Below are 17960 nucleotides of genomic sequence, written 5' to 3'. Positions count from 1 at the left end.
TCACACACACACACACACACAAAATGGTATAAGAATTTTTGTTCCCTTTAATCCATTTTCCGCCCCCAACGTAGCGCCGATCCATCTTATGGGACACTGTATATAATAACATTTTTTATTAGTTGTAGTAGCTAATAAAAACATGCTACGCCATATTTAGCCATCTTTTTTTAGTGTATGATCATCCTGATGAAAATGTAAAGCTTATCGAAGCATCAAAGAAGTGTGAACAAAGAATTTTAACGCTTCTCAAACACTTCATTGATTTTCCATTGATTCTTAGTGGGTTTGAATATTCATACACGCTCTACGAACTCTCCCCAAACGCTCCGTGTGCTCAAAAAGTGTGCTCAAAACACATCTGTATATTTCTCACGTTAAAAATTTTTTTGGCAGATACTATACTTTATTTAAAAATTAAAACATATAAACGTTTCAATGCTATTCAATATGAAACTGTGTAATTACCAATTTTTCATGATCGACAATAACATTTCAGCATTTTTCAGTGACAATCTATTTTGATCATCGGCGTAAACCATGAATTGTGCAACAAGCTCAGCTGAAAACAATAGAATTCTGCATCAATGACGCAAACTTTCTATATAAAATTTCAGCCGAATATACTGCTAATATTCGGAAGGAATAGCCTCATCGCATTTGAAGAGTTTATTTACATCACTATTTCATCTGTTACGAAGATATAAATAATGAGAATTTTATCTTATTTAGTTGTTTTATCATTAAAAATACGAATCTGTAAGATTTATGATGATAAAATAATGATTAATAGTGTAAAATCCTCATTAATTTATTTCTTTAGAGCAGTCAAAACAGTTAATAAGGTAAGCATTCTTCTATTACCATTGAGCTTCTGAAGTCCCTTTGATAATATCACAAAAAATTACCTATGGTGGTCCTTATAAAAAGAGCCTCGATATTATTTTTATCTTAGATTTTTTTATCATTTGAGTAATACAGCATTAAAATTACCAAGTATAGAATAATTAGCATGTATAAAATGTGTGTGTGTATATTTGCGTGCGCGCGTGTATTACAAATCCGAACTACGAATATCTCTTTATATTTAAGAATTAAAGAAAATAAATACATGTTTATAATTTACAATTGTCAAATTATAACTATACTTACATTCATAAATTATTTTAACCGCATTTTTTAAATAAACATTTGATGAATTTATTGAACATTTTAAAAACATCATTTTACGTCACTTTAGCTTATGGTAAATGTGTCGAATTTGTTTACTAAAGACAGACGATAATAATGAAGCTTTAATTCGTATAGATGACACATATTATTACAAATGTAGTATTTTACATTTTATATTATATTCTGTTTAAGGAGAGAATAACTTTAGATCGGATGAAAACCGTTTCGCGCAGGTCTCCGCTGCTTCTTCATAGTTATAAGTACTGCAACTTGCTAATATCTTGTATCAGCGGATGTCATTAGAGCATTAGATTACTTGGAGTTTATTTATTGCGTTATATTTACTTATTCTAAAAATAATATTGTTAAGCAACTCATTGTGTTAGTTTTCCTATCAATTCATAGATTCTTACACAATATGATGCAAGAAGAATTGGACATCAAAGTATCATCTCCTAATCCGTTAATGTCTTCTTTAATGAAAAATAAACGAGGCTAAGTAAACAATGATGAACGACAATTAATAATTCATTTATAACTCGAAATTTTTAAATTTAAAGCTGGGCTCTCTCGCTGTGCGAAATTTTTAATGTAACTTCATATTCATACCTCAAAAAAACATTTCAAAAATTATTTTAACGTTTACATGACACATTGGACAGAAGTCTCGGTACTATTCTCGATGACAATAGTTATGTATTTTCAGTGAATGATTTTGATTTAATAAACATTCCATTAAAATATCAGGATTATTTCCAGAGTTGGGAATGTTACTTAAAAAAAAATAACGCGTTACATCCTAGTAATTACTTTTTGCTAAAAAAATAATTAGTTACCATTACTTAGTCATTTTAAAAAGTAATGCATTATCGTGTAACGCATATACTTGAAAAAATAACGAATCATTACTTTTTCGTTACTTTTCGGGAAATTGTTGAGTTTAGCCCGGTCACATATGTTGATAAAATTAACAACGTTAATAAAATTAGGCTCATTTGACGCGTTTTTGCAAAAAACGACCGAATCTGACAGAAACAATCGTTGAAAGCTAAATTCAACAATTATCGAATTTAAATTAAATTGTTGTTAAACAATATTAAGAATCTTTATTTTGAACCGCATATATGTGAGAAACACAATTAATATTAGAAAAATGCCTATTACGGTCGAATGGATCTTCATTGCTTTAAATAATTCAATCTTGAATTACTAATATACACTATATATGTACTTGTATATATACCATATTGTATTGTTTAAATATTGTTTTTAAATTTTAATGTCATTATTAAGACCCACAACTCACGGTTAACTCTTAACTGAGGTTCAACTTATTTCACATCTTTTCCAATTTTAGAATTGAAAAGAGATAATGAATAAGTTGAGACTTAAGAGTTAACTGTCAGTTGCGAAACTGGGCCTAAGCATGTATTTCAAGATTCACTTCCAGTATTAAATCCATAGTATATATATGTAATGTGAATTACAGATTTTCAACATTGATAGTAACTGTTGGAATGCAATTAAAGGTATAAAATATAAAACATTTTTTAAGAAATATAGAAATGAGAAAATAAATATTTTAGAATTATATTTATTGCAAATAATAATCTTTTATTATATATAATATAATGTTAAATTATAAATATATATTTGTATACTTACACAAGCACTTAAAATAATGTTAATATTTCGCTCATTTATTATAACAACGATACAACTTTGGTAACTAGAAGTACACTTCTAGGGATACAAAAGCGAAACATCTTTCAGCGCTAGCAATATTGAAATATGATCCAATCCGACCTATCCAATAAAATTAAAATAACGATAAAAGCGACTGAATCGTTATCATTATTGAAAAAATGTATCGACGTTACCGTTACTGTTAAAGATAGAAAAAAGTAAGGATTGTTATCGAAAAATGTAACGGCGTTACAAGTAACGTGTTATTTCCCAACTCTGATTATTTCATTCGGTCAATTTTCTAAGCCCAAGATCCGGAAGTACAATATGTACATATACAGTAGTGGATACATCTCCAATTTGCCCGTTTTGCCGCTTCCTATGCGAGGTCATTCTTTCGTTGAACAGAGTATAAAATTAATTACACATTTTGACTCGTTTATTGGTAACTTTTCGAATTATGCTTCTATATATTATCTTAAAAATACATCCATTTATAACAATTTAGAAATTAAGTGCTCTTTATTATCGTCTCTTTATTCAAAAGCTTACTTTTACTGTCTGTCTTCATCAGTCTTATTCTCATTATTATATCAATGCCATTTGATGTATTGTTTGTAAATCGCTTGTTGTAAAATATAAGGTCAAATCTTGTTCACTCAATTTTGAGTGAGCTTGAGATTGCAAAGAACACTGAACACACAGTTCGATCATTAGGTCTCAAAGTAACGCAAAATAAGAACATTACACTTGAACGAATTGTTCGTCGTCGGTATCCCCTCCGTTGCTAATTCTTTCTAAAGAATTATGTAGTATTATTTTTTCGTAATTACTGTCCATTTTCTTCTTATTTTTTACTTTCTCGTAACCGTCCGCATTTGCACTTAACAACAAATTATTCACTTGCTCATACGGTGGTTCCTCACTCTGCCCGACACTCATGTATTTCACACTTTCATAATTCGGATCGGTATGATTTACAGACTCATAATTTGGGTCCGTATCACTGTCACCAGGTCGACAAACGGACGCATAATTCGGCTCATTCGTATCATGTGGCATACTTTCGTAATTTGGCTCTGAATCTATTTCGTGATCTCGCTGTTGCAATCGCACCTTCTCATAACCAGGATCGTCGCTGCTAGCGTTACTTACTTGTCTGCGTTTAAACGGTGTCGAATATATATCCGTATTATTTTTCATAGATATCGAATTGTTTTCATTTTCTTGCGAAGACTGTTGATGTAATATATCATAGTTTGAATTAAATGAATTCATAACAATTCTTGCAACAGAGTTTCTTTGACTGTTAGAATTAACGGCTTCGTATTCGTGATCAGATTCTAAATGTAACGAGATCACATCCGCATCATCTTTAGGCACTTTTAAAGGAGTGCCCTTGTTACTTTCTGCGTAAAAATTGCTTGTAGTAGAACTGCTATTGGTTGAACAATGAACAAAATCGGATTCCTTTTTCTGTATTTCTACAGATTCGTGGCTGCACCATGATGCTCGGCTGATTTCTATAAGACTTAATTTTCTACAAGCATTCGTTTCAGAATGTAAAACATTGTTAAAGCTTGAATGAGCATCATTTTGCTGCTCCTCTATTTCCTTTTTCTTCTTCATCACCTTCGCATACATATCCTCGAGTGATTTACCCGCCGACAATGAAGACTTCGATTTATCGTCATTTTTGTTTTTTTTATCAATAGATGCGTACGCCTCCGCGATTGCTTCGGGTGGCGGTGGTAGAGGAGAATTTGCTTGACGTTTTTCAGGTTTAGGAGATCCGAGATTGATAATAGAACTATTGGCACTTGACGATGACGCTAAAAATAAGAAAAAAGACAGTTATATTATAGCTAGATTAATATTTCAAATTCCCGCCAGTTAAACCGCCAAACTTAAAATAATTAATTCATGATCTCAAAACAAAATTTTTCTGTGAAAGTTTGATCGCAAACACTTTGTTTAAGAAATATTAACTTCTTAAGGTGGTAGGGGCGACGCTAAGCTATTCTAATATCCAATAGAAAAATTTGTTCTAGGGGTCAATTATGTAACGTTTTCCTTACAATGGAAACAAGACAAATGAAAAATTGTGTGTGTATGTGTATAAAAATTTTTTACTTTTCATATTTCCGCATTTGGGGAAAAATTGACCCCCCAGAGATAAAACTTTTCACTAAACACAAGTCGGGCGCTAGGCACGAGGGAGCGTGCCACTCTTTCGTTAATTTTCGATTCACTTCACAGTGTTTACACGCAAAAACGATTCGCGATGGTAGCAGAAGTGATTTGTTACAGGCGGGAAGAATGTTGGAGGACGAGAGAGATAGGCTGAAAGAACTGCACAGAGATTAATAAGAAAAATAAAATAACAAATGTACTCCGTAAACATCGAGTTATACATATGATATTTTGATCAACTGTATGTTGAATCTGTAGACCTAGTTCTTCAAGGCTCGGCATCCGCAACAGAATAAAGGATAAAGTCAACTATACTCGCGTCGGTCAAACAATGCTAAATTTGATATGATCGGAATTCTCAAAATTATTATACAATAAAGATGAATATCTTACATAAAATCGCGCTAGGAATCAAGTACATATATCGTCGATAGATAAGAGACTTGCATAATAACAAGAAGTTACCTGGACAGATCACATTAGTGCGACATAAAACGAATTTCTACGCGATGACTCTATGATTATTTCTACGTTACAACTAGTGGAAATTTCGATTCGCAAACATACAGAGAAAATAACAACGGTGTAAAGACTCTTTATGTATAACAAAATAAACAAAGTAAACGGCGAAATAAGAGTCAACGCATAACACATTTAATAAAAGATATTAGTCAAAGATACATAAAATAAAAAACGAAGAAGAACGGCGTATATTAATGTATGAAACAATTCAGAGAAAAGATAACATAACATAACATAACATTACAAGTTTCGGCTGCGGGATTGAACCCTCCTCAGATGTAAAATAAAGTGAATATAATAAAAATAAAAAAAGAATACATAAAAATAGATAAATAGTTCAATGTCGCAACGATTTTAAAGGAAATGTACAGATCGGTTGGATCTCGACGTGTAGCATAATATTGTACCTGCGATAGGCAGTCAAAACGATGTTAAGATTCATAGTCAAGTGCTAGCTGAAAAACCGGAAACGGAAAGGAACTCGTAAGAAAAAGTAAAACTTAAAAAATTTTTTTTTTACAGAGAAAAACTCGGCTGTAGCAAAGGACGAGTGCGATTCGGCAACTAATATGTATATTTCGTTCAAAAATAGCACCGGATGACACGTGATTGGCGAACTTCAGTTCTATGCAGCAACCTAAATATTGGCCATTCGAGAGTTCAAGAATCTTTAACTCGCGATCCATCCCGATGCAGAAATCTCGTGATCTTAACAATCTTTAACGACGATCGTTTCATCAATACGACTTCAGCTCTCTCCGATATCGTGATCTCCCGGAAACTTTCGATTCGCTTCTTAATCTTCAATAGCTTTGGGGGGATCGTGTGTCCTCTTACAGAAAGCTTTGACTCAATCACAACACCGTACTGAGTGCCGACCGAGATTTTTCCGGATCCACGCAGACCGTTGGGCCCCCCACTAGTCAGGACCATTTTCCGTACCGATTAATCCTTATCGCTCACACGATCCCGCGAATCGCGTAAATCGTCGCTGATCGCAAATCCTTGCGCTCTGTAGAGCGTAACGGAATTAATTCGAAAGGTCTTCCTGTTTTAAGTTATTCTTTTGATGACTCAGGATATCCAAGGAAGCTCCGCCATATTGGCTCCGTAATTAAGCGTCTTTATTTCAGACGGATAATATCCATATGGTTAGTGGCTCTGGCCCCGGGCATCTTAAGCATTTTGTCTCTCGGAAGCTGCTCGGAATCGCTCTGAATGAACCCAGCGTACTTGAAATATAGGTTTTACACTATGACATCCATCATACGATATCTGACATTCATTGTTACGATGAATGTCGGACGTCGTATGACGGATGTCACACATAGTGTGAATTCTACATTTCAGCTTCCGAGAAACAAAACGAACAATACTTCAGAGAATCAGTCCCTCTACTTTTGCATAATTGGTCGAAGCAATGTGCATTACTGTTCACGGTTATCTTCTCATTCCTTGTAATTCTGATTCTTCGCCGGAAAAAAAAGGATTACGTACATAGAGCTTCTTCCTCCTATAATTAGTATGCGATAGTAGCAGGGCTCTAAACGGCAGCATAGAGCAAAAAAACAAATACGAAATCATATGCGTATATCCGACTCCCGGATGAGGCGGCTCCCAACATGGTATTATCTTGGTCACGTAGGACATAGTCGTATTTTCTTTCTTCTCGAAGTAATGGATCTTCCTTCTGATGATGGATGAGACAACAAAAATACAAAGGAAATAGCGCGACGGTCCACCGAGCACGGTCCGTTATTGGTACAAAATCTATATATGGAGAATTGGACTAAAAAGTGTAATTTATAATCAAACAATTAAAGAAGCAAATAATTAACGCATGCGTGCTCGTCCTCCGAGTCGGGAGGATGCAAGATCCTCGCGTAGAAAGCCCGCGACAGTGACGGACAAAAATTGTCACTTCACAAGCATTATAAGTTTTCGTGAATTATAATTATGTGAAGAAGTACATTCCGTACATTCCGTACGATCGCAGAGATCGAACACGTTGGAGTAGAGCTTAAGATGGATGATCACTTGGGAATACCATGAAATTAATTGCAGAATTCAGTGGGAATGTTTTTTTTATCAAAATTTTGTCGTATGGTCCTCTGGAATACGTGCTAATCAGTAATAGATATTTTAGCAAAAAAATTAGATTAAATAATTTTATTTTTCTGAAATTTCACTAAAAAAAATAAAGAATAATTTCAACGAAATTTCAGCGAAATTTTTCTAATTAGGGATTATTCCGACTTAATTAGACCTCGTTCCACAATCAAAATATATACAAAGTGAGTCATGTTAAATGATACACTGAAATATCTTAAAAAATATAAAAGATACGGAAAAATGTTTTATACAAAAGTTGCTCAGTTACTAGGGGAAAAAGTAATGAGTTTGGTTGATCTAGAGAAGATGTCCTTACAGTCAAGTCAAGATTACTTAAAATTTTTTAAGTGGAAACTCTAATTTTTTATTTCATATTCATATAGCTGACGTCAAAACTTTTTCAAAACACTATAATAGAATATTTTTCCATTGAGTATTTTACAAGTTATGGAGTTTGAAAGTTAACAGATCAACTGGAAATGCTCCGTGTTTGATCATGTTAATATTGATCATCCGCTAAGCAATTGTTATAACTGGTATCATGTTAAATGGAAATCTCTATTTTTGACTCCAGAAATAAAAAGGGCAGAAAATTCTACGTCCAGATAGGCTATCATGGAGTCAAATTCAACTCAAGAATCTCATTGCAAGATCAAACTTGATTTTTTAAATCTCAAACTTTAATTAATTTAAATAAAATAAAAAGAGCATTTAAATGCTTGAATTTATTAGGGTCCTTATTTCTTAATTGTTATAAGTTTTTCACTCACTGGTTCAATGTAAATCGAAACTTTTGGGTTACTTTTATATTATATTATATTTGAATTGTTAATATATTATTTTTAATGGTATAACATCACGTTAGGCTCATTATCCCGTTTGTTACTTTTTGAAATGTTTAATTCTGAACCCTGAAATATTTGTTTTGAGTATATGTGAATTATTAGAAATAAATTTAGAAGTCTAAGCAAAGAAATTTTGGTATGCGACAAATTATACGAGGGTGGTCCCAGAAGTACCCGACCTGACGTATAGATGGCGGTTGTTGTATAAAAAAAATCACTGTAGGGGAAAGCACCAACTTTCTAATGCTTAACTATGAAGTTTGAAGACGCTACGTTGTTCAGTATTTGTTTGGCAGCCATCAATAGTGGACGATCTCGGTGAATTTGCAAAGATGGAAAAAATTGTTCATCGTTATGTGATACAATACTTTCATTTGAAAGGTCTTAGCCCAACCAATATCAAAGCCGAGCTGGATTCTACTCTGGAGGAGTCTGCTCCTTCGTTTACAACAGTAAAATATTGGGTGGCAGAGTTTAAACGAGGCCGTACGAGCTGCGAAGACGAACATCGCAGTGGTCGACCAAGTGAGGTGGCCATTCCAGAAATGGTGAAGAAAATCCACAAAATGGTATTGGGTGACCGTCGATTGAAAGTGCGCGAGCTAGCAGACATGGTAAACATTTCAAAAAGTGCTGTACATCGCATATTGGCTGAAAATTTGGAGATGAGAAAGCTGTGCGCAAAGTGGGTGCCGCGCTTGCTCACAATCGAACAAAAGCAGCGTCGAGAGGATGTTGAGTTAAAGTTCGAATTGCTTCCCCACGCACCCTATTCGCCAGATTTAGTTCCCTCGAATTATGTTCTCTTTCAAAACTTGAAAAAATGGCTCGGTGGTAGAAGATTTACCAACAATGAAGAGGTGGAGTCTGCGGTTAATGGCTATTTTGAGGAGTTCAACGGTTCTTATTATAAACAGGCCATCGAAGCTATTGAATCATGCTATTGAACATCGCTGGGAAAAGTGTATCGAGCTAAAAGGAGACTATGTTGAGAAATAAAGATATTTTTTCCCAAATTTTTTGTGTTTTCTTTGTTAGGTCGGGTACTTCTGGGACCACCCTCGTATATGTAGGTATGTGCGTGCGATATTGATGTATAGTGATTTATCAATGTCTCGTAAATCGTATGTTTGCATTGTATAAATCATATGAGTGTAAATCACATTTAATCGGTAAAACTATTTCGTCGGAGTTTGGTTGTCACGCCAATATCCCTTTAACTTTTTAAAATTGTGACAAGATAAACTATTTTAGAAATATAATTGCATAATTGCATATATTAAATAATTACTTTTGGATATAAAAAAAATTTTGTTAAATTACAGTGAGTGCAAAAAGTATTCGTACAAGGAAAATTTTTATTTAAAAAGTCTTATTTGTAAAAAATAAATATTAATTAACAATTATATGTAGTAAAAATACGTTCTGTTTTAATATAAACAAACAAGCATGCTTCGCATATCTTCCTGATTTTAGAAGCTGAATTTCTCGACTGTACAAATACCTTTGTGCATCCAAATAATACCATTTTTAATTTTCGTTTATTTTTAATATTGTATTTTATTTAATTATTACACATCTTTTTAGTACAATAATTTTGAGAATTATACAGTCTATTTTATTCTTTATGAATAAATTGCTAATTCCAGGAAGAAATGACAGTCAATTAAACGTTAAATTGAAATTGGTGTCAATATCATCGTATCGATGTTTATTCGATATCAATTCAATGAGTCATTTCTCGCTGGATGTTTATTTTCTAAAAATAAAGCTTTTGCTATATTTTCCCTGTACAAACACTTTTTGCACTTACGATATATATAATTATCGCGCTATGTCTTAGCGCCGAGACATTACCGTGTCTCCAGATTACAAAAGAAGTTATTACCTTGCCTAGAATGGGCGTGTGCAACATGACGTAAACTATCGACACTCGGTGGTTGAGGTGCAGAATGTGTTTCTTCTGTGCGCAGAGGCTGACAAAATATTATTTGTTCATGCATTTGTACTTGCACTTCTGACGTCATTGGCTGAATTTGTGCATATGTTTCGCTGCCACTGGTATATATTTTATCCTGTTCATCAATTGCAGCATACATTTCGTCTATGAAATGTCAGATTGTATGAGGTTTATTATGTATTATAGTTATTATAGCTTAATTCTGAAGCTTATTTACCAGAATCGTCAGAAACAGTAGCATAATGGGGATCAGTGATTGGTCGAGTAGATTGATTTTGTCTGTAAGTTGTCTTACTTTGTGCTATTATATTGGCTAATGGTTCCCTCACGCTTATGCTTGTATATCCTTCTGTTATAGAAAGATAACATGCAATTCATTAGAAATTATTCATCATACAATAAATGAAAAGTTGAAAGAAAGAATAATGCAAATACTTGAATCTTGCGAGTCTCCACTGAAATGTTGTTGCAGATTATTATGTTGGGGATGCAGTGGCTGTGGCAGTAGCATTAAGAGAGGCGGTGTCATGTAGGGTAAATCTTGATTAGCTTGAACACCACCAGAGATAGCATTAGCAGCCTGAATATCGTAATGTATCTCAGAATTAAGAAGTGAGTTGTGAGATGAAGATCGTCGAGTTCTCGGTGGCGCAATTGGATTTTCATTTGATTGATCCATTGATGTTGATGGTTTTTCAGTATTCGTAATTTGATTAACATTATTTCTGTAAATTATAAAAAATAAATATTACATATTTTCTGAAACAAATAAGATAAAAGTATACGGAATGGTATATAGAACAATATAAAACGTAGAAGTAGTACATAATTAATACCTATTTATTTGACTAGCCTCAGTCTTCTGAATATTTTGAAGTTGGGCGTAAGGATGTTCAACTAAAATAAATTCAAATATTATTAAATAATTAACAAAGATAGAAAAATTGACAATTATTCGGATTAGCAGACACTGCGTCATCAATGACCTTGACCTTCACGTATGTTGTTAAAGTCATGACTCTGAATGATCTTTAAAAGATTTTAGGTAATGGTCACTGTTTATTCAAAAATTATTAACAAGTTAAAAAATTATGTCTTATTTCTGCTATATACTGACGGACATACGACTGTCCACACAAAACGAGTTCCACCTCACTTCCCTCCTGCTTTTGGGCGTACGACTTTCCAAGCAAAGCGACTTCAACTTTACTTCTCCCCTGCCTGAGGATAAGATTTGCCACGCAAAACAAGATTTACTCTACCTTCTCCCCCTCCCTCCTTCTAGAGATGTACGACTTTCCATGTAAAGTGAGATCCCATCTCTCCCCACGTTTAGGGGCGATCAATTTTCCACACGAAGCGAGGTCCACCTCACCTCCCCCACTCTGTCAAGGCGCGATCGATTTTCTCTTAAGCCCATTGTCATTCTTTTCATCAATTCTTTCTTTATCCGAGATCTCGGACCGATTTCTAGTATCGTGGACATCGGGCTTTAGACAGGAGAGCGGAAGTGGAGTGAACCTCGCTTCGTGTGGAAAGTACGCCCCATGGCAGGAAGGATATACGTAGAATAATTTTTAATATTGTAAATGATAGAAATAAGACATTATTGTTTAAACATTATTTGTTAATAACTTTTGAACGAACAGTGACTACTGCCTAAAACCTTTTGAAGGTCATTCAGAATCATGATCCTGATAACATATGTCAAAGTCATCGACGCGGTATCCATTAATCCGAATAATTACCGAAATATTTAATAATAATTCACCTACGATTGTCAGAAACAGGAGATGCAAATCTTGTATATTGGTGAGACGTATCTTGTGGCAAGGTACACCCTTGCAAGATAACTTCTTGTGGTTCCCTTTCAAACATTTGTTCTTGAGCTAAAAGATAAAGTTAGTGAAAATAGAATAATACGATAAAAATCAAATAATAAAATAAAATGTTATCTTTTGTAATTTTAATTATTTGCATTACTTTTAATTTCATGTTACCTGCATCTTGGACTGTAGCATACAATTCTGAATGGTCTCCCATAATTTCAGTAGTGTCATAAATATCTTGAGGCTCTGAATCTACCATGTTCTCATGTTCTCTGCTCTTATCTTTTGGAATATCTGGAAGACTTCTGTTGGCACTTGTAGTCCTATGCAAATAAAATATTCTATTTATACATGTATATAGAGTGGAGTATTTTAATTTCCTCAGGCGGGCATCCCGGAAATTAACAAAGGAAGTTATTCAGGTGTTTAATTAGTTTTGAAAAAGTAACGGTTAGAAGTTACAGTATCCTACTTTCTATTAATTAAAATGTGTACCATTTGCTCGGAAAATTTGATATTCGTTACAAGAATGGAATCAAAGTCTGCTATAAACAGTTCCAAAAATGGATTCAAATGACATTCTTTCGTAATTTTTTATACTTCTCGAGATTTTTCTTCTTTTGTTAATATATTCTTCTTTTGTTAATATTTTAAGATTATATATTATGTGAATATAAGATTTTATATTAGTCTATTGATATTTCTACAATATTTCTACGCATTGTACAATAACGTTGTACGACAATATTTTCCTTTTTAATATTTTTTACTTTTACATAATACAAAAACGCAAGCTATCAGGTAACAGTTCTTTGAGCAATCTGTTATCAATTTCATATCTTAATTAGTAGAAATTAGTAGCTCTTTATGTACTAGTGTTGATATTCAATTAAAACTCATTCAAATGTGATAATTTCGCACAAAGTTATTGTACAATGCATGTGTAGAAATATCAATAAATAAAATCTTATATTCACATATGTAATCCCAAAAATCGATATTAACAAAAAAAGTGATAAGTCAGTTTTCGCGTTTAAGGGTGCGTTCTGAGTTTCGCATGAAGCGCATAATTTGTCCTTGTTGCCCACCAAATAATAAAGAAGGATAAAACGATACATTAGCGCTTCATGCGCAACTCGGAACGTACCCCAAATCTTATGCCGCCTCTGAGCGCGCCAACTGTAGATTATAATTAGCTAATTTTAAACACTTATAATTCAAAAATTATTATAGTTTCAACATTTTGATGTTAGAATTTTCGTCTCAAAATGATCTCAGGAATCTCCCCTTAAGCGTTGTTCGGGTATTTACACCCTGCATATTATACACACACAATAAAAATTTCAATTACAAAGGATTCATATGGATTTCTATAATTTTTGTAAATAAAATCTTAGCGGACATTATTTCTATTGTTTGTTTTATATTACAGGCAACGAAAAGAATAGAAAAAAAGAAAAAAATGAAAATTGATAAATCGAGCGCACTATATTGGTGATGAAGTGTTGGTGATACTGTAAACTTGTACATCAATAGCTTTTTGATTAAGGGACCGATAGTTATTTACACCACTAGTATGACGAAAAACAAAAACAAGTATTATTTACAAGAGTTCAGGATGTTGGTTATATTGCAGCAGTTGCGTTCAGTAGAAAAAGCAGCTATGCAACTAATGTATTCTTTAACCTTAGCTATACATATTGGGTCACAGAAACGCTAGTGCAAAATCGAGATTTTTTCGTGTTTCTAAACTTTTTTTTTCTTTGAACTTATATATCCCGAAGCTCCTTAATTCTATCCATTTTTACACATTATTTAAAAGTTGTTAATCAATTCTCCATTGATTGAAAAAAAAATTAATTGAAATATGTTCATTTTTATGAAAGTTACGCGGTAACAAATATGAGGTCTCAGGGATCTAAGTGTGTATATCAAGGATGGAAAAAAGTGTGTATAGCTAGGGTTAATATCATTGACTTATACATATAAATTCATATGTATTTCTGTTATAATTTTTGTAAATATCTTACTAAATATTATTTTTATTACTTGTTGTCTTAAATTACAGGCAACGAAAAGAATAGAAGAAAAAGGAGAAAAAAGGTAACCAATTAGATATCTTCTGCTTAATCCATATTTAAGTGATTGTTGGTGATGAGGTATTTTGTGCTATGGACTTATGCATCGATAGCTTTTGCTCATGGGCCCCACAATTATTCACATCGCTATGCTAGTGTGATGAAGAGCAAAAGAGAGATATTGTTTTATTATTTACAAGATTTTAGAATATCGATTATATTAGTGGCTGCATTCAGTAGAAAAAGCAATTATGCAATTGATGTATTCTTTAATTAATATCATTGACTTATACATTCGGATCCAAGAAAACCTAAGGGCAAGAGCCAATCATATTAAGAATTTTATAACGGTTGCAAAACTGTTTTTTTCTGCTAAACGCATTAATTGTTTCATTCACTTTCGGAAAATATTCAAGAGAAACAATTGTTTCAAAATTAATATAAAGTGTCATAATAATCAGTTTTAGATTTAGTAGAATTTTAATAAAAAAAAGAATCTTTTTAATACTGGGAAATCAGCAAAAAAAAGAGGATCTTTTAATATTTGATAGAATTAATTTTTGATAGAATAAACCATTTTCGAGATCATTATCTACTAATGAAATAAAATAATTTTGCAATGTACGAATTCAAATTTGTTTTTTTTTTGCTCGGAAATGACTCACCTTATCAAAAATATTAAGAGACCTTTTTCTGCTAATTTATCCCATTTATCATAAAAAATTTCAAACTTAAGAAAAATCAGTAGCCCTTAGTTGAATAAAAATAATGTATAGTCTAAAAAGATGAGGTTTTATATCCTTCCAACATGTACAAAGTTTCATTAAAATAGACTGAATGATTTTCAAAATTTTTGGAAAAAATAAAATTTTTTAATTCTGACTATATATTAAAAAAAAAGCCGTTTCGGACATATGATCATATAAAGTTTTCGTTTTGAGTTTTCAATTTGTGTATGAGAAATCACCCTTTAGCATACTTAAGACATACTCTATACATATACTGACAATGAGTAAGTATGAGTTAGTAAAACTATAATGGCTATTATTTTTTAATAAGTATATAAAACAAAATTAAATAAATATTATTATTATAAAATTGATATAAAATTTATTTTATATTATTTCATTAGTATCATAGAAAATAAAATCTTTCTTGTAAGCATACAGAAAAAATGCAAGGCTGGGCATCAGGGTTGGCAAAATTCCACATTTTTTAAAGTCTATATCAGTAGTAAAAACCGGTATTTTTCGGTTATTTAAAAAAACCAGCTCGAAATCTTTCTATTAAAAATAATAAAATAAATAAAATTATCGATAATTTACAGGCAGTCTGAAGCGCCCTATAGTCCTAGTTTATGATTTTATGGGCAAGAATCTGTGCATAAAAAAATAAATAAAAAAATCTAAAGTAATTATTACACATGCAGTTATTATTTGCTGATAAAGTAATCAGTAACGCGCAGATGTTCGTGCACGATCCCATGTTACATGCGAAGACTGCGAAGCACCACTGCATACGAGATGTGTGCATCACATCAATTATGTGTGTTTTATTTAAGTTTCCTAATTTTAATTTATATTCAAAATAAAATTCGCAGTAAATTAGGAATCGATACTAAATTAGATTTTTTGTTACAAGATGTTAAATAGTAAATGCAAACCCAATCTCTGTTGTCTGAAATACATAATACCTATAAAAATTCTTTAGTGTGATTAGTCGCTTGATCTATTACTGACAGCGTAATAAATAGAGGATCTATTACCATAAGATGTAAATATGGAAAAAATACAATGGTTGCCACAACAGAAAATGATAATTTTCGCCTATCAATACATTTTGGTAGTGGTAACCGTAAGATGGCATATCTTAATAACCATCTGTTAAGATATGCCCATTTTACCAGTATCACAATCGTATTATAGACACTATAGTTCTTATAAAAAATGTATTGATGGGCAACTTTTGAGCGTGGCAACCATAGCCGGTTTTTTTCATGAAGACATCGAAATATTAAAAAGAATGTAATTTATTTAAAAATATATAAACAAGAAAGTAAATGAGAAAAATTTAATAATTTAGCTTCTTAAATATTAATTTAAATCTTTTATCATGAATAAAATTTATTTATTTTATAAATAAATTTACGGCATTAATTTACAATTGCTATAACAAGTGTCAAATCAATATAACAAGTGAATATAGTCGCACATTATTTCTGAAAATGCCCACACACATAAAATAAAATATTATAAGTATAATATATGCAATGGTATTGTATATAAATATGTTATAGTATCACATATTAGTCAATTTTATAGTTTTTACTACCAATTTATTCCAATGGATAAATTCCGGACCACTAAAATCCGGAAACCATTGTAGTTTTTTCCACCTATTTTTTTCCTGCCAATCCTGCTGGGTACGTATTTAAAGTACATTTGAAAAACAATATTCGTAAGACAATTGTATTTTGAATTTCATACAATTAAGCATATAAAAATATTTTGTATTCCAGTATTAATAACGAAAGATTGAAAATATTTTGTATTTTGTATTTCAAATACTAAGATAGACAATCAATCTTATTTTTGAATTATTTTTGAAAAATACAAAAAAATGAAATTTTAAACATACAAAAATCAATTTTTAGTACAAAATAGTAATATATTCATGTGATCCACTAAAGTATAAAACACAAAATACATTTGTATTGCAAATACATAATGTGTTTTAAATAAAAATATTTTAAATACATTTCAGGGCCCGGCTCTGAAAAAGTACACATGTATAAAATCATAAAATAAATATATACAAAAGGACTAATAATATTGTACATTAAAATGATTCAGCGATGCTTTCGAAATAACGATCATCTAAATTTATCAATAATTACAGAATTTTTGAAAACTACTAGATACACTTTTGAATATTAATAATTATAACCAAGTTTTGGAAGATAAATTGTTTTAGAAAAATAGTTATCCACATCGAAATCTTTTAAAATTCTAAATACGTATTATGAAATCAGTCAACTAAATTTGCAGCTTTTATACAATGTTTATTTTTAAAAATTTATAAATATATATATAGATCTTTCGTATTATTTTTATCCTAATAAAAATAATGGATTTCTTCTGTAGAGATATCTACATTTTTTTACTACTTCATTTCATTCTATATATCTACTTATTTTATAAAATAATAGCTATTCAATTTCAGTAACTTTCTTATCACTCTGCATATACATATACAGGGTAAATCAGAGTAGTTGAACCAGTTTTTTACCCTATGAGAAAATTATTGACTAAGGTCCGGTTGTGCCAATGCTACTTTGATTTTAAGCGAGGGGCAAAACTCCCTCTATCTCTTCCTTTTTTTCGACTTTAAAGAAAGAAACTAAGAAGAGTTTTAAGCCTCACTTAAAATTAAAATACGTTAGTGCCATCGGATCTTAGCGATATAGATCAGGTCCCTTATTCTCGAAAAGTATCGCATACGAAAAACTAGGGAAATACTATAATATGTGTTACATATGCTATAGCATTTCCCTAGTTTTTCA

The 17960-nt window shown here is 31.7% G+C and overlaps 1 protein-coding gene across 3 annotated transcripts in view; it reads right to left on the bottom strand.

The window, feature by feature from the left end:
* Positions 1–3033: 3033 nt before the first annotated feature.
* LOC108756753 overlaps positions 3034–17960 on the bottom strand; it is a 17301-nt gene continuing 2374 nt past the window's right edge. For all 3 annotated transcript variants that reach the window (XM_018500781.1, XM_018500780.1, XM_018500782.1), the window contains 7 exons: positions 12492–12643; positions 12267–12380; positions 11328–11388; positions 10927–11216; positions 10709–10840; positions 10420–10635; positions 3034–4691 (listed from right to left, as the gene is read on the bottom strand). In XM_018500781.1, coding sequence (XP_018356283.1) covers positions 3604–4691; positions 10420–10635; positions 10709–10840; positions 10927–11216; positions 11328–11388; positions 12267–12380; positions 12492–12643 — 2053 coding nt within the window. In that variant the 3' untranslated portion in view covers positions 3034–3603. The remainder of the gene's footprint in view (positions 4692–10419; positions 10636–10708; positions 10841–10926; positions 11217–11327; positions 11389–12266; positions 12381–12491; positions 12644–17960) is intronic.

This window comes from Trachymyrmex septentrionalis, unplaced genomic scaffold (assembly GCF_001594115.1).
Source record: "Trachymyrmex septentrionalis isolate Tsep2-gDNA-1 unplaced genomic scaffold, Tsep1.0 scaffold13, whole genome shotgun sequence".
NCBI classification, from domain to species: Eukaryota; Metazoa; Arthropoda; class Insecta; order Hymenoptera; family Formicidae; genus Trachymyrmex; species Trachymyrmex septentrionalis.
Note: the sequence above shows the minus strand (reverse complement) of the source record. Positions and strands in the feature narration are given on the sequence as shown.